Source organism: Chaetomium strumarium (assembly GCF_033439665.1).
Source record: "Chaetomium strumarium strain CBS 333.67 chromosome Unknown B0T15scaffold_3, whole genome shotgun sequence".
NCBI classification, from domain to species: domain Eukaryota; kingdom Fungi; phylum Ascomycota; class Sordariomycetes; order Sordariales; family Chaetomiaceae; genus Chaetomium; species Chaetomium strumarium.
In genome coordinates, this window is record NW_026944431.1 from 778,711 (window position 1) to 800,138 (window position 21,428).

A 21,428-nucleotide genomic window follows, 5' to 3' on the forward strand; every position below is an offset into this window, starting at 1 on the left:
TTTGTGGCGGGGTAACAGGGTGCCTACACAGTAGCGCCCCTCAAGAAAATTCTATACAGTACATGTCTGTCATACATACAGTACCTGAACCGGAGAGGCGTCGTCCCAACTCCGGGAATCAAGCAAATAGAGTCTACACGAAGAACAAAGACAGTTGGAAAAACGGAAGGAGAATGCAACGAAGAACAAAAAACGAGCTGAATTAGCTGCGTAAAATGCATTTTCTACGGCGAGAGCTGGTGTACAATACATACCGGCAGTTTGACCTTGCCCGGTTGGTGACTTGGTGTAAAGTACCTAGACTTTGCATACCCTTACGTCTACTCGCAATGTCCTATACGATTTTTGTACATATACTGTACAAGTACATCTCTCACCACCTTAGCAACGATCGGAAGTTGACACAGTTAAGGCCCACTGATGGAGCATCGCGGCCATCGGCATTCGGAAAGTTGAACTCTGAACGCTAACTCAAATCATACAACTTGACTAATAATAGCGAGAACCTTTGGTTAGCGATTACTGTGCGTACAGATGAAGTTGTTCCCAACCGTGATCGCCCCAAGCCCTCCCTCATCCATTGATGTGTCTGCCTGGCATCCGCACATTAGCACCCGGGCTGCGCCGCCCGCCTCCTTATTAGCACGTTCTTAAACGGTTCCCTGGCTCCCATACGAATTAGCCACTTCAAACCTAGCTCCAAGTAACTCAACTCAAGAGTCAGCTATCAACGCTCACTGTTCTTGTATTGTACGATTCACGATACTTGTCTCGACCGGCCCCCAGTACAACACTCCAAGAAGCTACCTTCACCTCTCCTCATGAACCCACCATGGGATCTACCCAGGTAGTATCACGCCGCTTCCGCTCAGAAACATGGACCGGGGGATGAAAGAATACAAGAGCCCGCCGTAAGTGTCGTCTTCCGTCACCATTCATCTAGGTCATCAGTCATAAGCTCGTGATGTCATTGAGGATGGGCCCTTCGCCCTCGGTTTTCAGTTCACACTCGCGGGCAACTGGGAAACCGAAAACATAGCCGGGCAGCCGGTACAAGCCTCAGTGCCTAGTTCGAAGACCGGCATCTCTTGTCAGCCTCTTCTTGGAGAGTTACCGTTAGTCTGTCGCTGCTCTGACTAGATGTTTACCGAGTAGGTTCCTGAGTATCTGCTGGGAAAGCCTGGTTGCTCACCAGATAGTCGAAGAAGCCATGAATATCAGCGCTAAAACTGGTGGTATTACTCGTCGCTACGAAGGTGAAAACATCCATGTCGCTGCTCGAATTATTTCCGACCCAAAGATCTCAACTCTGGCCGGCTATGGTAATTGTGTCTGTGGACGAGCCGATAGGAGGGAAACTACCCCCAATCTCGCGAGCCTGCGACAGCTGAGGAGTCAGTCAGCTCGACAAACTACCTGAGCAAATCCTCATGGCCCTGTTGTCCTGTTCATCGAACAAGACTTTACTTAATTCCTGTCAAGACACACCATATATCATCAGCTCGTAATCGCCGCTGCTGTGAGAATGGCCCGGATCCTCGGCCGTGAAGAGGCCATAGGCGACGTTTGCGCGGATATCGCTCGTGTTGGACTGCCACGAGACCGAAGTCGGCATACTCGTGATCGAGGCGATCGTCTGGCCGCTCGCGACCTGCTGCCCGAGTGTCGATAGCTCTTCCCATTACCTGCTGACGCGTACGACGTCCATATGGTGTCCCACTGGAGGCCACCGGCGCCGCTACTGTCAACATAGGTGCACTGCGGTCCCGTAGCCATACTGATCGCAGAGCGTAACCGCCTGTCGCCTATGCAACGGGTATGGTCCCAAGTGTGCCGCATCAGCTAGGGAGTATAAGATGGGTAGTGTTGGCTTCATTATCCTCGGTCAAAGTCTTGAGAAGACAACTAACAGGACGGCAATCCAAGTACGATCGTCCTTTGCTACTGGACCCGAGCATTTGAATCGGATAGTCTGTGATAGACAATTCTTATACCTCCGCCTGGACCATGTCTCAACCAGCCGACTCTCTGCATTAAGTCCGAAACACACTTGTATTATGTCGTTGCCCGGCTCTGGGGTTGCGTGGCCAGATCCATCACTTCGAGAGTCCGAGGTTAGAAGTCGCTAGTGTATATGTCAGGTCTCCAACAGTTACTCCGCGGTGCCTCTGGGAGGGTCTAGGAATGGTGAAGCATGGACATTCCGACGGTTGATTCAACTTGAATCCCGTGCTACCTGTGCCCGTCACTAAGAATCTAACTTCATCGGCTTCTCGCTTTCAGTCATTGAGTCAGAAGCGAAACTGCACACAATGAGCCACAGCAGATGTACGTATCAAGTTCGAGGGTTATTGGTTCGTAAGCTTGGTCTCTTCACTAACATACCTGCCTAAGTCAACATCGTCCCTGAAGGCATTTCCTGTCTGCCGGCCATGGTGTACAATGTTATAGTCGCCGCCTAAGCTCCAGGAATTCGAACAACAATAATAACCCATCAATTGAGTGTTTTCGGCAAATTCGAACCTGGAGTCCCGGACCCGGATCGGGACCCCTAGTGACGTCAACACCCGACGTTGCTAGTACATCGCATGACCTCAAGTTCTCCTCACGGAACTACAATTGAAATTTTCCTATGCTATTGACCAGGTAGAAACCAGATCTCATACTGGAAAGTACGATAAATAAAGCTCACATATAACTCGGCTAGCCGTCTAACAAAGGAACCAGCTGCAAGCCTGCAATACGAAATATCCACCATGTCCGCACCGTCCGCGCCATCGGGGAACCCGCAGAACCCCCTCTCGCAGGACCAGACCGGCCAACAGCAGGCTCATCAGCAACAACAACAACAGCAGCAGCAGCAGCAGAATGTGGGTCTCTGGACCGGTCACGCGGAGTGGATCAAGGGCGCAGCTGAGGTGTGATGCCGCTGGCTTTCTTATCCTTTTTTTCGGATTTCCTCTTCCTCTCCTGATCCTGATTCTTCTTCGTTCCCCCCTTCCCCCCGCCCCCCATCTAGCGATTAACCCCCAGAGATCATTGTCCGTCCCATTGACTGACTCGGCAACGACGCCACAACCACGCCCAGAGCACCATCGGCAGCATCATAGGCGCCGAGTCGTGGAAGACCGCGGGCGAGCAGGAGAAGGCCCGCGCGCGTGAGTGCATGCAGGCGGCGGCCCAGCAGCGCGACCCGACCAAGGCCGGGTACGGCCGGGCCGAGGAGATTGCCGGCAAGCTGACGGGCTGCGAGGGCATGAAGCACGAGGGTGCGGCGAGCAAGACCGCCGGTGCGAATAAGAGGCGGGATTGATATCTGTCTTTATCTACGGTACTTGTTAATGTTAAGGCTCCAAGGTTGAGTGAGGTGTGTATGCGTGAAGGATCATGCGAAAAGGAGTAGCTGAGATTGATAATCAACTATAAGGGTTCCTAGGAGGGAAGGACGGTGTATATCTACAACTTGAGTGGAATATGCACTTCCGCTTCCCTTACTGCGTACTTCATGGTTAACTCTCAACCCCCCTCGTGGTTGGAGGAGGGAAACATTATAGTGACCCCTGAATTCAGCGACTCGCAAACTCCTGAGCGACAGGAGGGCGAAGTGCTATCTAGGAAGTTACAGCAAAGTTGGCACACATAGACTACAGTGCTGAGCACCCGAGGCTCGCGGCTCTATTACATTGGGCTGCTTGTGATCGACAACTTACCCTTATTACAACAGATTTTTCTCAGCTCGCTATTGGTATGGCATGCTAAATGGCCGCTGCCTCTTGTACGCTCCAAATGGCCGAATAATAAGAAGCTCCTTGGCGGTATACATCCGGTATATCGCTTCAGTCATCTCCAAGTGACCTGTCTCTCGCATATTATTGGTCCATGATGTAGCCTCACGCATCATTCCGGAACATACCTTAGGTTCTGATGCATGTAGCCCCTAGGCTCTTTAGTCGTGACACGCAAGGGCTGCTTTTGGCTTTTCTCAGCCGTAGGAACTAACATAAGGTAGTTGACTTAGTAGCCCGTTATAGTAACTAGGAACCATCACTCGGAAAGAGACGCGAACACATTAATGCCGCCAGCGGCGACACTCTTTGACAGTTTGGCTTCGACATCTGTTGCTCGAGACAGCTGCTCCCTCGACCACTCATAGGTCTTGGACTTGGAAAGTCGCAACACCATCGAAAAGCCGGCGTGGCGCAATTGGTTAGCGCGTCAGACTTTTACGAAAAAGGCATCTGAATGTTGCGAGTTCGAGTCTCGCCGTTGGCGTCATATTTTTCCCTTCCCATTAAGTGCAACCACCACTTCATTTTTCACCTTTCCTGGAATCTTGATCTTTTGGCACCCGCATCCGTGTTGCATGCAACAACACCGAGTTCAGGACATTCTCCCGGATGCAGCCTACTGACGTTATGAGATTTCCACATCATCAATAGCGGGTTCATCAAGGGCTGAAATCTTGTGTCTGCCTAGTAGTTAGGGGTGCGATATGAAAGCTTCTTGAGCGGCCTCAAGCAAGCTACGGTGCCAGGGTATATCCATCAGGTAGATGTCGTCCACTTCGTAAGGTCACTCTGCCATATGCCACGCGTGATTCCCAGTCCCAGGCCGCGAAAGCCGGACTACATCATATGATTCAAAAACACTATGCTCCCGCTCCCCGACCTGTACCCAAATCCCCAGCAAAACCGATACTCCAAACATACCGATTTACGTCGTGTTCAGTATGTTCCTAATAGATAACCCGCTGAAAAGCCTTAAGCATAACGTCCCTATGAAACGCTTACCGGTCTTGGGGCCAGAGAATGGTCCGCATTGAAGTGTCGAGAAACCTTCCTCCCCTCCCTGGCCTTCTCCCCCGTGACGCTTACGACGGGCTCGGCCCCATCTGTGTAGTACTCGATCGTGATGCCCAATTCCGCCATGACCAGGTCCCGGAGCGCCTTCCTGTCCGGATCGTCCGTCTTGTACAGCGCAATCTCTCGTACGAGATCCCAGGGGAAGGTGCCCATGTGCTTCTTGAGCAGCACGTCGGCCATTTGCAGCAGACTCACGGCCGTGTCTGGCAATCGGGGTTGGTCCCAGACGCGGCGGATCAACTGCACGGCCGGTGGGTTGGGGCAGTCTTCGCCGCCGGCCGGGTCCGCCCCCTTCTCGAGGAGCAACTTCAGGATCGCCGGATTCGGGTGCTGGCAGGCGCGGTGGACATAACTGAATCGGGTCTTGGGCGGGATCTCAGGCAGGCCATATCGCGAAAGCATGTCCTCTAGGATGTCGAGACGGGCGTCGCGGATGGCGATGTCGAAGGCAGTCAAATATCGCCGCTTGACGAAACGCCATTCGTCTTCGTCCTCGTCGCCGAAGAGCTCCTGGAGCAGCTCGTCGGGTGGCACGATGAAGGGGTCGGCGACTTCCTTCATGAGCTCCACAGCAACGCATGTGAAGCTCTCGCCCACGGCGATCGACAGCGGCGTCCTCAGCTCGTGGTCGAAGACGTCAACGTCGGCTCCCCGCTCCAACAGCGCCTTGACAACTTCCAGATCACCCCACTGGCAGGCAAGATGCAGGTATGTCTGGCCACCGTGGAACCGCGGTTCGCAGATCGAGACGCCACGCTGCATTACCGCCAAGCTCAGCTCCCGGTTCTGCTGCATGATAGTCATGAGCAGCAACATTTCGTTGGTATAAACCGCTCTCCCAAAGTCCATTAGGCAATTGAACGTCTCGATCTGGCTCCACGAGTCGCACTGCCGAATGGTCAGGCCCAAGTACTCCTTCACATCCGCATCAGTAACGTTGTAGACTCTGTCTGCAAAGTCAAGGAGCAGCTTCAGTGCCTTGTGATTCCCGCCGGAGGAAGCGCAAACCCTCATGGTGCTTTTGAGTTTGGCTTCAGTGACGTTCCTCTCATCCGCTACTTTGAGCATCACCTCGAGCACATCGTCTTCTCCCCATCGAGTGTGCTTAACGGCGGTGTCTAAAGGGCTGGGATTCGGGTCCTCCTCCAGGTCCATACGGGCGCCGTGCCGGAGCAGAATGGTCGCTATCTCGGGAATTTCACCTCGATGGTCCTGCCTTACTGTCACGGCATAGCACAGTGCTGTCCTCCCGCTTCGATCTTGTGCGTGGATCTCGGCGCCGCTTTGCACGAGGGCGGCCACAGCGCGAGGCTCGGCCAGTTCGCAGGCAAGCATCAGTGGTGTTACGCCGCGGTGGCCACGTTTGTCGAACCGGGCGTTGACATCGGCGCCGGCGTCGACCAGAGCCTTGATCAGCGTTACACGGTTACCCTCGAATTCGTCATGTTTGACCGGCGCCTCGTCCATATCGAAGAAGTCGGTGCGGGGTTGCATGCAGTAATACAGTGGTCGGTAGTCCCGGAAGTTGGGAATGTGCCCGTGCGGGTCCGGATTGGCACCGATGTTCACGAGTCGATGAGCAACCGCGAAGTTGCCTCTGAAGCATGCGTTGAGAAGCGGGGTATGCCCGTTTTCGTTATGAGCCTCCAAGTCAGCGCCCAGGGCAAGGAGCTTGGTGATGGTGTCTCGAATTTCGTCCGAATCACGCGGGCTCCAGATTTCCGATGTGTAGTGCAGCGCAGTATTATCCCAGGCGTCGCGTTGGTTAACGTCGAGGTTGATGTCGTTTAGGGCCAACAGCTTGATGATGGGGATCAAGGCGTGGGCTGAGGCTGAGTGGAGAGCTGTGTGGTTATGGCCCGGTGTAGCGTCAAGGTCAAGCGAAGCCCCGCGGAAGATGAGCAGTTCGGCTACCGACCGTTCGTGGTTGCACATGGCGACGTGCAGGGCGCGCCACCGAGGCCATTCGGAGAGGCGCCGAGAGGAATGCCTTCCCGACTTAAGGGACTGGCATTCGCAAACCCTGTAAGACGGGGCGTCGATGTCGGCTCCATTATCCAGCAGCCATTCGACGACCTCGCGGTGGCCGCTCTTCGCAGCAAGATGGAGCGGTGTGCAGGACGGCTGTGGGCGTGCTTCGAGAGACTCTTCGAACAGCTCGGCCCCGGGGTCGGCATCATTCCCGTCGCTAGCCTGGTTGTCGACTTCGTCTGCGTCATTACTGCTGTCGCTCTCGCCGGCTTTGCGTGGGACCGGACCCGAAGCGTTTAGATCGGCACCCGCGGCCAGAGCATGCTTGAGGGTACCCAACTGGCCCTGGTCCGCGCCCCAAAAGAGGCACGAAGCGTTGTTCAACTTGACATTGTCACGATATATCTCCGGGTTGATAATCAAGTAGAATTTGCGATTCGTCCTGCAGAGAGCGAGCCGATCGGCGAGTTCGAGAAGGTTGTCGATAAGGAGGACTATTTCGGGCGGTAATCGCAGGATGGGCACGGATATTGCCTTCGAAGCCCGTCCTTTAGAAGCCTTGCTGTCCGACTTTTTCGTCTTCGCCTTGACAGCCGGCTTCTTAGGAGTGCCTTTCTTCCGCTGCGAAGTCATCACGATCACGCTGGCGGAGGATGGTGTTGATGTCATGGCGGGGGTGCATGGAGTGGAAACGGAAGGTTTAGGTTTAGGCTGGAGATTATAGCTAAAGACTGCCCGGCACCGAGAGCCTGAGGGGAACAGGCGGAAAGGCGCGGGGCGGTTTTGTGGGGCTCCCGGAGGCGAAGCGGCAGCTGGATTGATGAAATCTCCACAGCCAGGCGGCCGGTAGCCTGCCCTTCAGGCCACCAAAACCCTTGCCTCTGCAATGCAATGCACTGAGGATGCAGTGCTCAGCCTCGCGGTTTGGGCTACCTCCGTCACGTTTCCTGTCTTGGCCAGCCTGGATGCTGGATCAATTCCACCAAGTCTTGGTTCTCCCAGGCAACTGCGGGACTTTCATGTCTTCAACGTCGCTCAAAGATGATCAAATAAGATGTGATGAAGGATGAACGGCCGTGTTCCGCTGGCCCGCCCTAGCGTACCCGCCAGCGCCGCCGCTCTGCATGACAAGGCCGCACTCCAGACCACTCAATGTCAACTCTTCGCGCGCGAGGCCTCGCCACAGACCGCCTTGCGGCCCCATACTCCGCAACGCAGCCATGGCAGACTAGACATACAGAGGCGATTGTCCGCTTGTATGGACGTTGTATGAGACGGCGATGATGCTTGAACTCACCTGATTAACCTGACTGAAAACTGGCGATGATGAGACCGGTTTCCCGGCGGCCGCTTCTTCTGACCTACGTTAGTCGTCTACGGATTCCGCTGCAGCTCTAGACTAGGAGCCGCATACTATGTGGATACGACGATATTTATACTTGACAGTAACCGCCAAGTTATCATGAGTCACTTGTGGCATCCCATTCGCGCGTTGTTGTTCTTACAGCTCTTCTGAAACAGTTGTCTCACCCGCTGTAGAGACGTCACTCTACTCTGACTGACCTTCTTGCGCAGAGATTCGGGCATGCCGGGCGTCTAAACCGGTGGCGGCAACCTCTCGACTGCCTCTCTACGCATACAGCTGAATGTATTGGATGCACGGGCCGCAGAGGACCGTGAAGCAGTTTAGCGCGCTGAAGTACTAAAGGTTGCCGTTGTCCAGACAGCCGTCGTCCTGTCGGTGGCGTTGCTCATGGTGCCACTGCGACCCTGATGGGCGGAAGATGCACTAGTCTAGCCATCGAGGCTTCCAGCGTAGTAACCCTACGAGTCAGCAACGGAGCCGAACGTAGGTTGACATGGCCAGTCCGTGGGACCGAGCTTAACGTGCCAGAGGGGGCTGCTGCCGCCGTGGGATCACATGCCTGGGTAATGATTAGAAAGGGCTGTGATATGTCTTTTCTAGGTGAGGGTAGATACCATAGTTTATTGTCATAACATAGAGGATATTCGTGAACATCAAGAGTTTGACCTCCTTGCGCAAGGAGGATATCGAGCCCTTGCGGATGCTGTATAGGTATGTATGTCGGGTACATAGTAACCGAAGGCTGACTTGTATACTAAGGACTCGGACAGACCGCAATGGCACCAAGGAAGGCGGATAACTGGAACAGCCTCAACCGCCCGCTCATGTACTTTTCGAGAGAATCATCCGACCTAAAAACGAAGGGTGCCAGACAGGTAGATTGCAATGTGCTATTTTCAGCAGACCAGCAACTACTTAAACACCAAAGGGGGTGATAGCCATGTTGGCGTAACGGTAACGGGCGAGGGTTGAGTCCAGGAAGCAGCATTGTTGCCTCACGGATATACCCGCCCTCTGCCATGAACAGAGCACCCTTTGCTGTAGCCTCTGGCGCCGGTCCACCATTTTAGCACGCCCGGGGGGGCTTCACCATTTGGCCTCCTTGCTGTCGAGGAATGCCTTGAGGATGCCCACGATCTTGTCCAGAGACTCGAGATACTGGCGAAGTTCCGTCTTGACCTTCTCTTCGTCCTGTCCCAGTTTCACATAGAAGTCCTTCCTGTAAGGGCAAGCACTCATTGCGGCACTAAAGATCGGCTTCACCATAAAGCTGTGGTGGGGCTTCAGCGTGACACCGTAGGCGCTACGGAACGACTCGGAGAGTTCGTGGTCGGGGTTGGCCACGTTTTGGCTCAGTGCGATGCAGGTGAATTCAAGGCCTCTGTAGACATCCGAGCTGGGTCAGAAGCTGCTCCTCCATTCCTGTGGGAATGGCCTTCCTCGGGGGTCTCACCTAACAAGCCATAGCAAGCCTTCAGTCGCGGTATGGGAGCCGCTCTTGAGCTCATTCCGCACGAGGTCTTGCAGATTCTCCGACTCGGCCGGGGCAGCCAGCTGCCGTTTCCTGATTTTCTGCGGGGGGCGGAACATTAGCTGGCTGAGCCAGACAGGTTGGCGCTAGTGCTAGGGGGGCGTGACGCACCTCGATGTTGCCCATCAGGTCCTTCTTGACTGGGGAGAACGCTACGGAACCGAGAAGGTCTTGGGAGAGTCAGGTTAGCAAACCGTGACTCTCGGTTGGGTGGCGAGGAGCATCTATACCAAACATGGTGGTCAGGGACTCGGCCGCGTCCAGGAACTCGGTCGTCGAGATCGCATTGCCCTTCTCGGCATCGATAGGGACCTTGGTGAAGGATCCCTTGAAAGTATCGAGATAGGTACCTCCCTCGGGAATCTGTGCAGTAGCCATGGTGTCGTCGTGGGAAGGTATCAATACGGTTGTGGCGAGCGAGAGGGCAGTTGGGTTGTTGGGAGAGAGAATATAAAGGGACTCAGGAGGCGGTCTGAACTGGAGACGACTCCAATCAGAAACCAGACCCGTACTCGCTAGTTACAGCGTGCCCCGCTGCTACAACAGTTACCCCGCCCCCTCCATCGTCGAGGAACACGCGTTTAGGGCGGGTTTTCAACGGTGTGGCGGAGACCGGAGCTTTAGAGTCGATGCAGTGATATCCATCAAACTATAAGTATCGCTGAGATCAGACTTAGGTGGTAACAACTGGAATGGACGCAAGCTTATATGGTACTATGGTTAGTACCGAACATGATATTTTGGCCAGCCCATCGCGGACCGTTCCTGCCAAGACGGATCCGATTCAGGAGTGGAGTGCGACGGGATGGTCCAAGCGCTAGCAGCTCCGCATGGAACGTCGGATTTTGGTGACACTTGGAGACTCGGAACGTATCATGTACTGTACTGTACTGCCCTGCAGAGAATGCTAACATCAAGAACTACCCCGACGGACGGCCGGCTCAATTCTCAGCTCTAAGCCCAGGTCTTGCCATTGACGACTGTATCTATTGTGTAATGAGGCACTCTCGGAAAGAGGGAATGACTTTCGGATACGGAAGCCGATGCCGACCCCTCGATCGCATGACGTCATCCTGATTTCCTTCAGCGTTGTCCCACGGCCGTTCCCGTTTCGTACGGTACTACGGATGCCTAAGGGGAATGACGGAAACAGGTGAACATGACGGCAGTCATACTGCAAACCAAGGTGATTGTTGATAGCCACCGGGGCCACTTCCCAAACCGCCGGATATGTCAACCTTTCTTCCTACACCATATCCAGATCTCATACTCCTTGGCTGATGCTCCTTTGTCCCTTCCATGAACTTAAACGGAACGGAATAGTAGAGCTGCTGCTGGTAACTCGCTCGTGATCTCATCTACGCCCGGACACCAGACATCCCCAGCAAGTTGCTTGTTCGCACATATAGCTACACCATTCATTTTGCCTTCTTCACTCGTTGGCCTTCACAGGAGGTACTGTCAGTGATTGGAAGGGATAGACCCTCACGACATATACCGAGCTCAAGATGGCGGCCATACCGGCGCCCGATGGAACGCACGACAAGCACCATGGCAGTGACCTAGGCAGGAAACTCAAACTTCCCTTCCACAATCTTAAGGAGAAACTCGGCCACAGCCATCACCTGGGCGACGCCGGGGTCCACTTGATCCACCAAAAGTAAAGATTCCATGCTGGGTCTTCTTTTACCCCGTCGAAAGGATACTAACAGAAGCTATGTAGACACAAGATCGGCAAGTTTGCCAACTTGGTGGGCTTTGCTCTCTGAACCCTGCACTTTCTAGCTCCCGGCCAGGGCTTGCTGACGCCAAGCAGTTTAACCCCCACCATCGCCATGATGAGGCGCATGAAAAGGCCTGCGATGAGAAGCGTAGCAAGATCGCCGAGTCCCACCGGTTCGAGTCCTACTTCCCCGAGAGGGAGGGTAATATGGTGAAGTGGTACGTGGATGGTAGAGATTACTTCTGGGTACGCATACCATGATGCCCGACCCATCGGCTGGAACTTGTGTGTATTCGTTGCTGATACACATTGAGCACATTAGGCTGTGTCGGCTGCCCTAGAGAAGGCAAAGGAGACTATCTACATCGCCGACTGGTGGTTATCGCCCGAGCTGTTCCTCCGGCGCCCTCCCTATTTCAACCAGGAGTGGCGACTCGACCAGATTCTGAAGCGCCGGGCAGAGGCGGGAGTCAAGATCTACGTCATTGTCTACCGGGAGGTCGAGGCGGCTCTCACCTGCAACTCGGTGCACACCAAGCACGCACTCCAGGCACTATGCCCCGAAGGCTCTCCCGGCTTCGGCAACATCAAGGTCATGCGCCACCCTGACCACAACATCCTCGAGAATGCCGCAGACATGACCTTCTACTGGGCCCACCATGAGAAGCTCATCGTCATTGACTATGAGATAGCGTTCATTGGCGGGCTGGACCTGTGCTTTGGCCGGTGGGACAACCATCAGCATATCTTGGCGGACATGCACCCGGAGGGCGTTGCGAACGAAGTGTGGCCCGGTCAAGACTTCAACAATAACCGCATCATGGACTTCAAGAATGTCGATGACTGGAAGCAGAACGAGCTGAACAAGGCCGAGGCAGGTCGCATGCCGTGGCACGACGTTGCCATGGGCGTGATCGGGCCCTGCGTGTACGACATCGCCGAGCACTTTGTTCTCCGGTGGAACTTCGTCAAGCGCGACAAGTACAAACGGGATAAGCGGTTTGAATGGCTCGAGCTGGAGGGGCGCCAGGGCGAGAATGAGGATCTCGTTGGCGTGCAACGGCCCGCCCACCCCGTCGGCGGGTATGTGCTTCATCCCCTATCTCCCATGGCCAACAAGCACGTCGAAAACCGTGGGACCGTCCGCGCCCAGATCGTACGCTCCAGCGCCGACTGGTCAAGCGGAATTCTCACCGACCACTCCATCCAGAACGCCTACAGCGAGATCATCGGCAACGCACAGCACTACGTCTACATCGAGAACCAGTTCTTCATCACCGCTACCGGGGAGGAGCAGCCGCCGATCCGCAACACTATCGGAAGGGCCATTGTGGACGCTGTCTTGAGGGCGGCAAAGGAAGGGCGCAAGTTCCGCGTCATCATCCTGATTCCCGCCGTCCCGGGCTTTGCGGGAGACCTGCGAGAAGACGGCGCCATTGGCACGCGAGCCATCATGGACTACCAGTACAAGTCTATCTGCAGGGGCGAGCATAGCATCTTTGGACAGATCGAGAAGGAGGGCGTCGACCCAACCAAGTACCTCTTCTTCTTCAACCTGCGCACTTACGACCGTCTAAACGTGACGCCGGGCGTCAAAAAGCGGGAAGAAGAGACGGGGATCAAATACAAGGACGTCCAGCGGGCCCATGCGGAGGAGATTATGAGTGAGGGCATTCACGGCACCATGGACCCCGAGGACGGGCGCGATAAGCACATGGGAGGGCATCATGAGCAGAGTAGGCAGCGCGACCTGAGTAGGCAACGCGAGACTGTCGACGGAGAGCTCGGGGAGAACGTGGCCGAAGAACGCAGATCGACCGGCCTCCTGAACGAACTAGACGCCAAGCGGAAGTTCGAGGCAGCTGGCGCCGATGGAGACACGAACTATGACAAGGCGGACGCGCAGCCGGTCTTTAGCGTTGCCCACCATGCTATGGCCGGCCAAGGTCCCGTGTCCGAGGTCCCCTGGGACGGCGAGCCCGACGAGGAGGTCAACCATTGGATCCAGGAGGAGCTCTACATCCATGCCAAGCTGCTCATCGTCGACGACCGGATCGTCGTCTGCGGATCGAGCAACCTGAACGACCGCAGCCAGCTGGGATACCACGACAGCGAGCTGAGCATTGTCATGGAGGACACGCACCGCGTCGAGTCCACCATGGACGGGAAGCCTTACGAGGCCGGCTGGCATGCTGCCACGCTGCGGCGCTATCTCTGGCGGGAACATCTCGGTCTGCTGCCGCCACAGGACCATGATGCCAGCAATGACCCCAATGCCCAGCCACCCGGTGACGACTCGCCCAATGATGTCCGGGACAACGACGACACGTGGAAGCTGGTAGAAGACCCGCTCAGCGACGAGCTGTGGGATATGTGGACGGAGAGGGCATCGACGAACACCCAGGTCTTCAGGCAGCTGTTCCACTCTGATCCGGATGATTATGGTAAGGCCGTCGCTCATTAGCACCTGCGACCTGCGCTAGTTATGATTGGGGAAGCTGACACCGGAAATAGTCAAGACCTTTGACGACTACGACAGCTACATGCCGCCCAAGGGTGTCAAGGCTGGCCACATCTACGACCGCATAACGCCGCCGGACGAGGTGAGGCAGAAGCTGGACAAGGTCAAGGGGCACTTGGTCTGGATGCCGTTGCAGTTCCTCGAAGGCGCAAACATGGCGGAGAAGGGCTTGCAGGTGAATGCGTGGACCGAGAGTGTCTACACCTAGGCGGGTACTAGCTATCCGGCCATTCTTGAAGCGTGTGTTGTATAAAGGTTCTTAATGCATTGCTTTGGGCTCAGGGTCAATTGTCCTGTACGTGTAGTGGGCCCGATTAACTGCCTGTTGACAAACTTGACATCTCGAAAATCAGAGTTCAAGCGGCAATATGCTCTATTCTTGGAGGTTCACCTTTGGGCAGTGCTATGCCTTAGCAGTGCGTAAGCATCTTGAAGAACATGGAAAAGATAGCTGGGAAACTGAACTTACTATTTGGGCCAACTTGAAACGAAGTCACCTTGCTGATGTTGCCCGTGCGCCTTAGTACAGTCAGGCGGGCCGTATTTTTAACGTTGCCCTCTATGGACGAGTAGCTCAGGGGTAGAGCAACCGGCTGCAGTCCGGTAGGTCACGCGTTCAAATCGCGTCTCGTCCTCTTATTTTGCGTTTTTGCAGCTATGCACTGCGATGAAACTGTTCGAGACACAACCTGTAGGCATCGGATGTGCGACAATCTCACTACGTAAGCTGGTTCGTTTCACTTCTTTCCCTTCTTTTTGCTTCTCTTTTTGCCTCTTCGATCCGACTCTGTCTTGTGTGTTCAGTATAGGAACCCTAGTACCTGGTAATGATGACCTTGTCGGCTCACCATGCTCACCGGCGATCAGAGCCGCGCTTTGCGACAAATCGGAATGGGCGGGGCTGCTGGTGGCTTGGAAGGCCACTCACTGATTGAGGGATACAGATCGAAGGAACCTGTTGGTTCCAATCCGCAGCGCCTAGGGCTTGCATGATTGCCTCGGTTTGGCTCGCACTTTCTCAGCGCTCCCCCTCAGCCACACTTTCTGTACCCTTGCTGCACGACGATGTGTGCCAAGTCGTCAGCACTAACACCCGCAGCGCCGAGCCAGCTGTTTGTCTGTCTGCGAGGCCCCAACAGATTCAGGCTCGCATCTATGCGCAGCAAACAGTTCGGACCTGGTCCGGTAGCGGCTCTGGAAAGGTTTCGGCTGTTGTGCCGGTCTCTTGCTGCTTTTCATGGTCACACATCACCAATCATCAAACAACTTCATAAGTTATGGTGCGAGCCTGCGAGGTTGTGTTACCCTGGTCCACACTGTGCCACTCTAAACCGCTACGCGCCTCCCCGGCCGCAGCAACGGCCGCCACTTCCATCGGAGCAGGCTGGGAACATTCATGACGTGCATGTCCCGTCTCCGTAGCGTGCAAGCGCCTTAACTGCCATCTGTGCACTTCAACCGTGAACTCGCGGGTCCCTGGTCGAGCGCAAACATACCAGGGAGTTCCAACACAGCATATCCATGCGCGCAGCGTCTCTCGCTTCCCGGCCGCCATGGAACAACACGCCCCGGCGCGGGGGCAATCTGAAATTTATGATCCCTACCTACAACACGTGGAACAGAATGTCGGGTGGGACCCGGTAGCGGCAACACCAGACAATGTTTACTCGCCACACCGATCGCGAGGTGCTTTCGAGTCCGTGAGCCCCCTGCATGGCGATACGCCTGCCGCTGCGGGTACACCGTCCAGTGTGGGCTTGGGGATCGCGTCGGCCGACGGTGGTGGCGCTCAGTTTCCGGGATACCAATACATCGCGGCCCGGGATTCCTTCCAGCAGGACAGTCCTCCGAAGACTCCTCCGCTTGCCGACGACTCATCAAAGTCTAACCTCAAAGCCCACGAGTATGACCTCGGCACCTCGGGTGCGGCACCCTATTACTACCCGCCGCAGTATGGCGGCTCGGGCCCGCCGGGCGGCCCGAGGAGCACTCGCTTTGCGTCGTTGACCGGGTCGACACCATGGAAGATGATAGTTAGCGCATGGCCCATGTACGGCATGTTCTTCCTCGGATTTGCCTTTGCCGTCGGCCACCACATCTTTTACAGCAAACTCGACGGGAGACCAGCCGACGACCAGAAACACCAGATCCAGATGATGCGCTTCGGCGGCTTGCTGTCTTATGCTGCCAAGGCATCGCTCGTCGGCGCCGTCGTCTTCGCCTACCGGCAGCAGATTTGGGTGACGGTTATCAGCAACGTGCTTCGGCTAAGGACCATCGACAGCGTCTTTGCCGCCGTCGACGAACCGCTGACCCTGTTTAACTGGGAGTTCCTCAAGAAGGCGAGGGTGGCCGCGTGCTTGGCCGTTCTGGCATGGTTAGCACCGGGCGCAAGCTCACAATGCCCGCTCCGAGCCCCCGACATGTACGCTGACCGTCTTGTAGGCTCTTTCCCCTTACCGTCATCTTGACCCCTGCTACTCTCACCGTGTCTCGCATCACGGAGAGCAAGGATGACCACTGTTACAACGTCCGCACCCTGAACTTCGAGCAAGAAAGGGACAAGAACTGGAGACGGCCGGAGCGGATCAACAATTTCCGAGGCGTCTCTCTCTCACTTTACAACTCAACCGTCCAGAACTCGGCCGGCTTGGTCGATGTGCCCTTCAACGAGACCTTCTTTGACTACTGGACCGGAATAAGCCCCATGGTCGACCTGGTAGCATCTCAGAGTGCTCTTACCGGTTCTGTCATTCCCGGGCCCAACGTCGCCCTCGATACGTGCGGCGCTGGCTGGAACTGCAGCTACACCATCTCATTCAAAGCACCGGGGTACAAATGCGAGGAATTGGCGAAAGGCCCAAAGCTCGACGAGAAGGGCCTCATGAGCCAGAAGGGTTCGCCGTTGCACGTGGGCGAGCTGGCGCCGAATGGCAACTACAGCTACCTGGCCGAAACCCAGCTTGGCGAATACTATCCTAACCAGGTCGAGGTCTTCGCTGGAGGTGCTCCCAACATGACGCCCCCTTATCCGAAGAACCTTGGAGCCTTCAGGACGGAGCCGGTGCTGTGGATCGGCCACGCAGAATTTACAGGCCACGGAAACCCCCCGGAGAACAAGGGCGTCGAGGGGTGGGACACGGCTTTCCAGGCCGTGCTCACCCGGTGCGAGCATTATCTCGTCGACTACACTGTGCAGTTCAACCACACCTTTTCCACGCAATCCACGACGGTGCTGAAGAGGGACTACCTGCGCCCCATCATCGACACAACCTTCCTGAAGGACAAGAACGCCGAAGACGGCACCAAGGACAACATCACGGCCACGCCCGAGTCTAATTATGTCTTCCCCATCGACTACCAGAACTACCGCGAAGTCGCCGCGTACCACTCCCTCGGCTTCAGCATGCGCCGCTACCTTCCCGGCTACATCCAATACGCCCCCTTCGCCATGCCGGACGGCGACGTCACCAAGACCGGCCTGATCGACCGCGAGACCTACCTGCCCGTGCCCAACCTCATCGACCAGATCCGGGACTTCTACGAAAACATGACGCTCTCCCTGCTCTCGTACCCCAAATTCATCGTCGTCACCTGGGCGGCACGGCCCTCGGAGCGGGCCGGGCTGACCAACGCGACGGGCAACGCGACGCTCGCGTACCCGTGCACCAAGATGCGCGTCATCAACGCCTACGTGTACAACCGGCGCGACCTGTGGATCGCCTACGCGGTCGCCATCTCGGTCGCCATGGCCGCCGTCGTGCTCGGGTCGGCCGCCCTGTCGCAGAACAACTTCCACGTGCGCGACGTGCACGTCTCGAGCGTCGTCGCCGCCACCCGCGCCCCTTGCCTCGACCAGCTGCCCTGGAAGGCCAGCAAGTGGGGCGAGGTGCCCGCCGAGATCCTCGACACCCGCCTCGGTTACGGCGTCATCGCCGAACCGGGGCCGCACGGCACGCCGGCGGCGCAGTTTATGACGGGGAGTGCCGGCGGGGCTTGGACGGGCATGGGTGCTGTGGGCAGTCCGGTCGTCGTGGGCGGGAAGGTGTATTACGGGTTTGCGCCCAAGGAAGTGCTCGAGCACACGAGGGTGGCCACGTTTGGGCCCGGGAAGCCGAGGAGTCGCACCAGTGCTTGGAGCTTTAGGCGGTGGGGGGAGGACTTCCATTACAAGTGATGTATCTTCTGCAGCAATGTTGTAGCAATCAATGGTTGGTTGCCGGATCCTTTTCTTTTCTTCGAGAGCGACAGGGGTAGCATTTTCCATTTCCTTGGTGCACGGGCTAGCATTTCTCACACGCAGGTGTCATGGAGAAAGGGGCATATTGTATTGTACCTCCTTAATGTTTTGAGAGTGATACTAGGCAGTTTCTACGTCTCACATTCTCCATCTCGGCCTCACATTAATGCATGATATTGGTGGTCAATGAGATGCTGCAATGCGATATCATAAACGCGAATTTTTTTGGGGGGGTATCAATCTATCCATCCATTGCGCTAGCGGTCAATCGGGGGCACCAGGGCGTCGAAGTCGACCTGGGACCAGTAGTCTTCTTCAGCTGGGGCCTTGAGGCCGAAGGCGTCGCAGTAGTGCTGGTATGCTCGCGCTCGCCATGACGTTGCTTCTTGTTTGCTGGATAGCTCGGCGAGCTTGATTTCTGTCCGGGCAAGCCGTGCGTGCTTGGCCTTCGCTGTTCCGAGGACAGATTCGAGGAGAGTAACGGCCTCGCGGAACGACGTTCTGATCATCCCGAATGGGAAGAGGTGTCAGCAGTGAGACTACCTGATGCTGGATGGGGTTACTACCTACTTTGCCTCTTCCCGCTCACCCAGTCTCTCAAGCAGCGTGCCAATCTTGTGCAATGATGCGGCAACCGTATACTGTGTGCTGCCTGCCTGGACCCGTATATTGTAACATTCGACGTGGATGGTGTGTGCGCTTTTGACATTTCCACGAGCCGCCATGATGTTTCCGAGAATGTAGAGCCGACTACGCCGGCCAATGTCAGTACATAGGTATTCTTTTCTCTCAACGACGAAGGGTACTGCTTAACTGGCTCCTGTAATATAGCACTTCTCGTCCTTGGTCCAGTCGCGGTTCCAGTTCCTCCGCTTTTCTCAAGTAGGCCTCTGCCTCGTCGAGCCTGCCACCCATCAGCAAACTGCGGCAGATGTTGAAGTGCGAGATGATCATAATGCCCTTGGGCGTTTCGGAAGACTTGGCCCTGATTCCAATAGCCTGCTTGTGTGCCCGGACGGCGTTGTCGATTTGCCCCTGAGAGGTGTAGTAGTTCCCCATCTGCATGTAACTGTTCGCAAGCAAGGGGTCATCTTTCGGGAGAAGCTCACTGCGGATCCGCAGTCCCTCTTCGAATAACTTTCCCGCCTCCTCATAACGGTTGAGCGTCGAGAAGACACTGCCGCGGTTGACGTAGATCCGGGCGCCTTCAAGGGTGTGAAGACCAATGGTCTCGCTGCAGATGCCCTCGATCTGCTCGAGGAGCCTGAGCGCTTCGTCGTACTGCCCAATTTCCCAGAGATACCATGTACAGTCGCACATCATGTTGATATAAGCCGCATTGTCTCCGAGGGCTGGCTGCCAGTCTCGAACTGCCTTGTCGAAGGCCAGTACGTGTACGAGGAAAGCCTCGCAAGCGTCCCAGACGTTGTGCATGTGGTTTCCCAGGGTTTGGCTCGGAAAACAGATCTTTAGAGTAGACAGCGCCACGTCGAACGCCTGTTTCCTCTCTGCATCTGAGATGAGCTTCAGTCGTGTTTTCTGGACGAATCGATGAATAGACATAACGCTATTGTCGGCCATGGTGATTATGTCGTAACTGAGGAGGGGTCCTCTCGCTGCTCGGTACTCAAAGGCGTCCGTGAGAAACCCGACGTCTGGCATCTGTGGGAGCTTTTGAGGGAACAACTGCGCTGGAATTCTATCCGGATCGAAGAGACACAAAATGTTCAACAGCCTGACAGAGTCGGCTGGAAGGCTTGACATGACAGCACTCCAGGCAGCTTGGAGGCTGCTTTCATACGTGTTGTCTCTGTCCATGTACGAGTATACCTTTCCATCTGTATCTGAAGTCTTGTCCACCAGATCCAACATCTCTTGTGCACTAGTATGGGTGTATTTCATGTAGGCGCCCAACTGCCTCAAGACCAGGGGATAGCAGTGGTAGTGTCTGGCCAGTTCTCTACATACGGAGCGATTTAGCTCATCTTTGTGGTTGGACGAGGTGAGCCTTGTCAGAAGGAGCTCTTCGCCCTGTTTGTCCGTGAGGGGAGGGATTGAGAAGGTCTGAGCATTTTTGGATATGCTTTGGCAGATGTGATTGTTGCGGCTTGTCACCAGGATCGAACCCTTTCCCTTGTGCGGCGACGAAGAACACAGTAATGTTGGCTCGTCTGCGTTATCGAAGATGAGAAGCCAGCGCCTGTCTATTCTCGGTATCAGTTTCGCCATAAGCGAACAGTGAGAAATACGAAGCAGGTAGGCTCTTACGGGTGTTGGCCAGATGATCGACGACTAGGTCTCGGATTTGCCGAGTGTCCTCAGGTGTTTCGCCGCCTCCTATATTCAAGAGACGGAAGACGTCTTTGAACTCCTGAAGGAGCTTCGGCTCTGAGCCAGCGGACAGGAAGAAAGCGTAATCGTAACGGTCCTTCGTCAACTGAAAAATCCGTTTTGCAAGGCTTGTTTTCCCAATGCCCGGTGGCCCTACCAAACCCACGCACGGAGGCCACTCGGTCTTCAGATGGTCAGCCGAAACTGAAAGATGTCCCTGAATGTCCCTCATCAACCCTTTCCGACCGACAAAGTATGCGTCGTACGGGATGTAGGCCGGAAAGATGATCGGACCACGGGTGGCGGACTCGATGCCTACCGAGACGGTGGCGCTGATCCTCGAGTCCCAGTTTGAACCTTAACACCCAGACTGGTCAGCAGGGTAATTGGGATGGGAAGCCAACGAATGCTCTACTTCTCTCCCCTGAAAGTGCACGACGGACGCCCTCCACCAGAATCTGGTATGCCGAGTCATGCTTATCTTCGAATTTGCACATCTTTCTGTGTGTCGAGTTCACCGGAATAGGCGTCTCATTTGGGACATTGAGAAGTGCGGATTGTTTGGGGACAACCTGGGTGATCATGCGGACATCAGATGATCAGAACTCAGAACAGGAAGGTGCCAACGAGTCATAACATCCTTTTGAAGAAGACGAGACTGGAAGGAAGTACCCAGAGCGTAAGGTACTTACCAAAATACTCCGGAAAAATAGAGGGCTTTTGGTCTTTTCCAGCTCATAGAGGCTCAGAATCTTGATGTTGCTGTCTTGGAGAACAGGTGCAAAACTCTGGTCCAGATCAAATAGCACCTCAGAGTTCTTTCTCAACATGCGAAGGTTCCGCACCATGACAGTCCTCCAGAGAGACACGATTCGAGCGATGA

At 55.5% G+C, this 21,428-nt stretch overlaps 6 protein-coding genes and 2 non-coding genes across 8 annotated transcripts; 5 read left to right on the forward strand and 3 right to left on the reverse strand.

Moving 5' to 3' along the window:
* The first annotated feature begins 2,581 nt into the window (after window positions 1-2,581).
* B0T15DRAFT_527401 (uncharacterized protein) lies at window positions 2,582-3,560 on the forward strand. The gene is made up of 3 exons (XM_062868970.1): window positions 2,582-2,672; window positions 2,728-2,918; window positions 3,089-3,560. The coding sequence occupies exons 2-3, from the start codon at window positions 2,757-2,759 to the stop codon at window positions 3,311-3,313; spliced, it is 387 nt and encodes a 128-aa protein (XP_062722287.1). The 5' UTR covers window positions 2,582-2,672; window positions 2,728-2,756; the 3' UTR covers window positions 3,314-3,560.
* Window positions 3,561-4,188: 628 nt separating this feature from the next.
* B0T15DRAFT_t78 lies at window positions 4,189-4,272 on the forward strand. The gene has a single exon. It is a non-coding gene; the product is annotated as a tRNA-Lys (tRNA).
* On the reverse strand, window positions 4,267-7,502 carry B0T15DRAFT_552349 (ankyrin repeat-containing domain protein; the record flags this gene model as incomplete). Its single annotated transcript, XM_062870292.1, has 3 exons — window positions 4,267-4,625; window positions 4,875-7,444; window positions 7,478-7,502. The coding sequence occupies 3 exons, from the start codon at window positions 7,500-7,502 to the stop codon at window positions 4,545-4,547; spliced, it is 2,676 nt and encodes an 891-aa protein (XP_062722288.1). The 3' UTR covers window positions 4,267-4,544.
* A 1,595-nt stretch (window positions 7,503-9,097) lies between these two features.
* Window positions 9,098-10,265, reverse strand: B0T15DRAFT_143198 (glycolipid transfer protein domain-containing protein). The gene is made up of 4 exons (XM_062861905.1): window positions 9,961-10,265; window positions 9,842-9,900; window positions 9,653-9,771; window positions 9,098-9,580 (listed from the first exon to the last, which is right to left on the reverse strand). The coding sequence occupies exons 1-4, from the start codon at window positions 10,106-10,108 to the stop codon at window positions 9,286-9,288; spliced, it is 621 nt and encodes a 206-aa protein (XP_062722289.1). The 5' UTR covers window positions 10,109-10,265; the 3' UTR covers window positions 9,098-9,285.
* Window positions 10,266-10,880: 615 nt separating this feature from the next.
* On the forward strand, window positions 10,881-14,262 carry B0T15DRAFT_143268 (uncharacterized protein). The gene is made up of 5 exons (XM_062861906.1): window positions 10,881-11,390; window positions 11,454-11,481; window positions 11,547-11,699; window positions 11,776-13,897; window positions 13,968-14,262. Exons 1-5 carry the CDS (start codon window positions 11,239-11,241, stop codon window positions 14,180-14,182), a joined length of 2,670 nt encoding a protein of 889 aa, XP_062722290.1. The 5' UTR covers window positions 10,881-11,238; the 3' UTR covers window positions 14,183-14,262.
* A 275-nt stretch (window positions 14,263-14,537) lies between these two features.
* Window positions 14,538-14,609, forward strand: B0T15DRAFT_t79. Its single transcript has one exon. It is a non-coding gene; the product is annotated as a tRNA-Cys (tRNA).
* Window positions 14,610-15,388: 779 nt separating this feature from the next.
* B0T15DRAFT_143300 (uncharacterized protein) lies at window positions 15,389-18,303 on the forward strand. The gene is made up of 2 exons (XM_062861907.1): window positions 15,389-16,351; window positions 16,420-18,303. Exons 1-2 carry the CDS (start codon window positions 15,528-15,530, stop codon window positions 18,149-18,151), a joined length of 2,556 nt encoding a protein of 851 aa, XP_062722291.1. The 5' UTR covers window positions 15,389-15,527; the 3' UTR covers window positions 18,152-18,303.
* Window positions 18,304-18,311: 8 nt separating this feature from the next.
* On the reverse strand, window positions 18,312-20,979 carry B0T15DRAFT_143304 (uncharacterized protein). The gene is made up of 4 exons (XM_062861908.1): window positions 20,483-20,979; window positions 19,029-20,418; window positions 18,785-18,964; window positions 18,312-18,715 (listed from the first exon to the last, which is right to left on the reverse strand). Exons 1-4 carry the CDS (start codon window positions 20,775-20,777, stop codon window positions 18,472-18,474), a joined length of 2,109 nt encoding a protein of 702 aa, XP_062722292.1. The 5' UTR covers window positions 20,778-20,979; the 3' UTR covers window positions 18,312-18,471.
* Between the last annotated feature and the right edge of the window lie 449 nt (window positions 20,980-21,428).

What these genes read in the sequence shown, in the direction of transcription:
- B0T15DRAFT_143300 (XM_062861907.1), top strand. Translation starts at nt 15,528, where the DNA reads ATGGAACAACACGCCCCGGCGCGGGGGCAATCTGAAATTTATGATCCC. An exon ending in TGCTTGGCCGTTCTGGCATG is followed by an intron (nt 16,352 to 16,419) that starts GTTAGCACCGGG and finishes ACCGTCTTGTAG; the next exon opens with GCTCTTTCCCCTTACCGTCA.
- B0T15DRAFT_527401 (XM_062868970.1), top strand. Translation starts at nt 2,757, where the DNA reads ATGTCCGCACCGTCCGCGCCATCGGGGAACCCGCAGAACCCCCTCTCG. An exon ending in GGATCAAGGGCGCAGCTGAG is followed by an intron (nt 2,919 to 3,088) that starts GTGTGATGCCGC and finishes AACCACGCCCAG; the next exon opens with AGCACCATCGGCAGCATCAT.
- B0T15DRAFT_143198 (XM_062861905.1), bottom strand. Translation starts at nt 10,108, where the DNA reads ATGGCTACTGCACAGATTCCCGAGGGAGGTACCTATCTCGATACTTTC. An exon ending in GTCCCTGACCACCATGTTTG is followed by an intron (nt 9,901 to 9,960) that starts GTATAGATGCTC and finishes GACTCTCCCAAG; the next exon opens with ACCTTCTCGGTTCCGTAGCG. An exon ending in GGCTTGCTATGGCTTGTTAG is followed by an intron (nt 9,581 to 9,652) that starts GTGAGACCCCCG and finishes GGATGTCTACAG; the next exon opens with AGGCCTTGAATTCACCTGCA.
- B0T15DRAFT_143304 (XM_062861908.1), bottom strand. Translation starts at nt 20,777, where the DNA reads ATGAGGGACATTCAGGGACATCTTTCAGTTTCGGCTGACCATCTGAAG. An exon ending in CGATCATCTGGCCAACACCC is followed by an intron (nt 20,419 to 20,482) that starts GTAAGAGCCTAC and finishes TACCGAGAATAG; the next exon opens with ACAGGCGCTGGCTTCTCATC. An exon ending in GTGCTATATTACAGGAGCCA is followed by an intron (nt 18,965 to 19,028) that starts GTTAAGCAGTAC and finishes TGGCCGGCGTAG; the next exon opens with TCGGCTCTACATTCTCGGAA.
- B0T15DRAFT_143268 (XM_062861906.1), top strand. Translation starts at nt 11,239, where the DNA reads ATGGCGGCCATACCGGCGCCCGATGGAACGCACGACAAGCACCATGGC. An exon ending in TCGGCAAGTTTGCCAACTTG is followed by an intron (nt 11,482 to 11,546) that starts GTGGGCTTTGCT and finishes GACGCCAAGCAG; the next exon opens with TTTAACCCCCACCATCGCCA. An exon ending in CTCTGATCCGGATGATTATG is followed by an intron (nt 13,898 to 13,967) that starts GTAAGGCCGTCG and finishes CACCGGAAATAG; the next exon opens with TCAAGACCTTTGACGACTAC.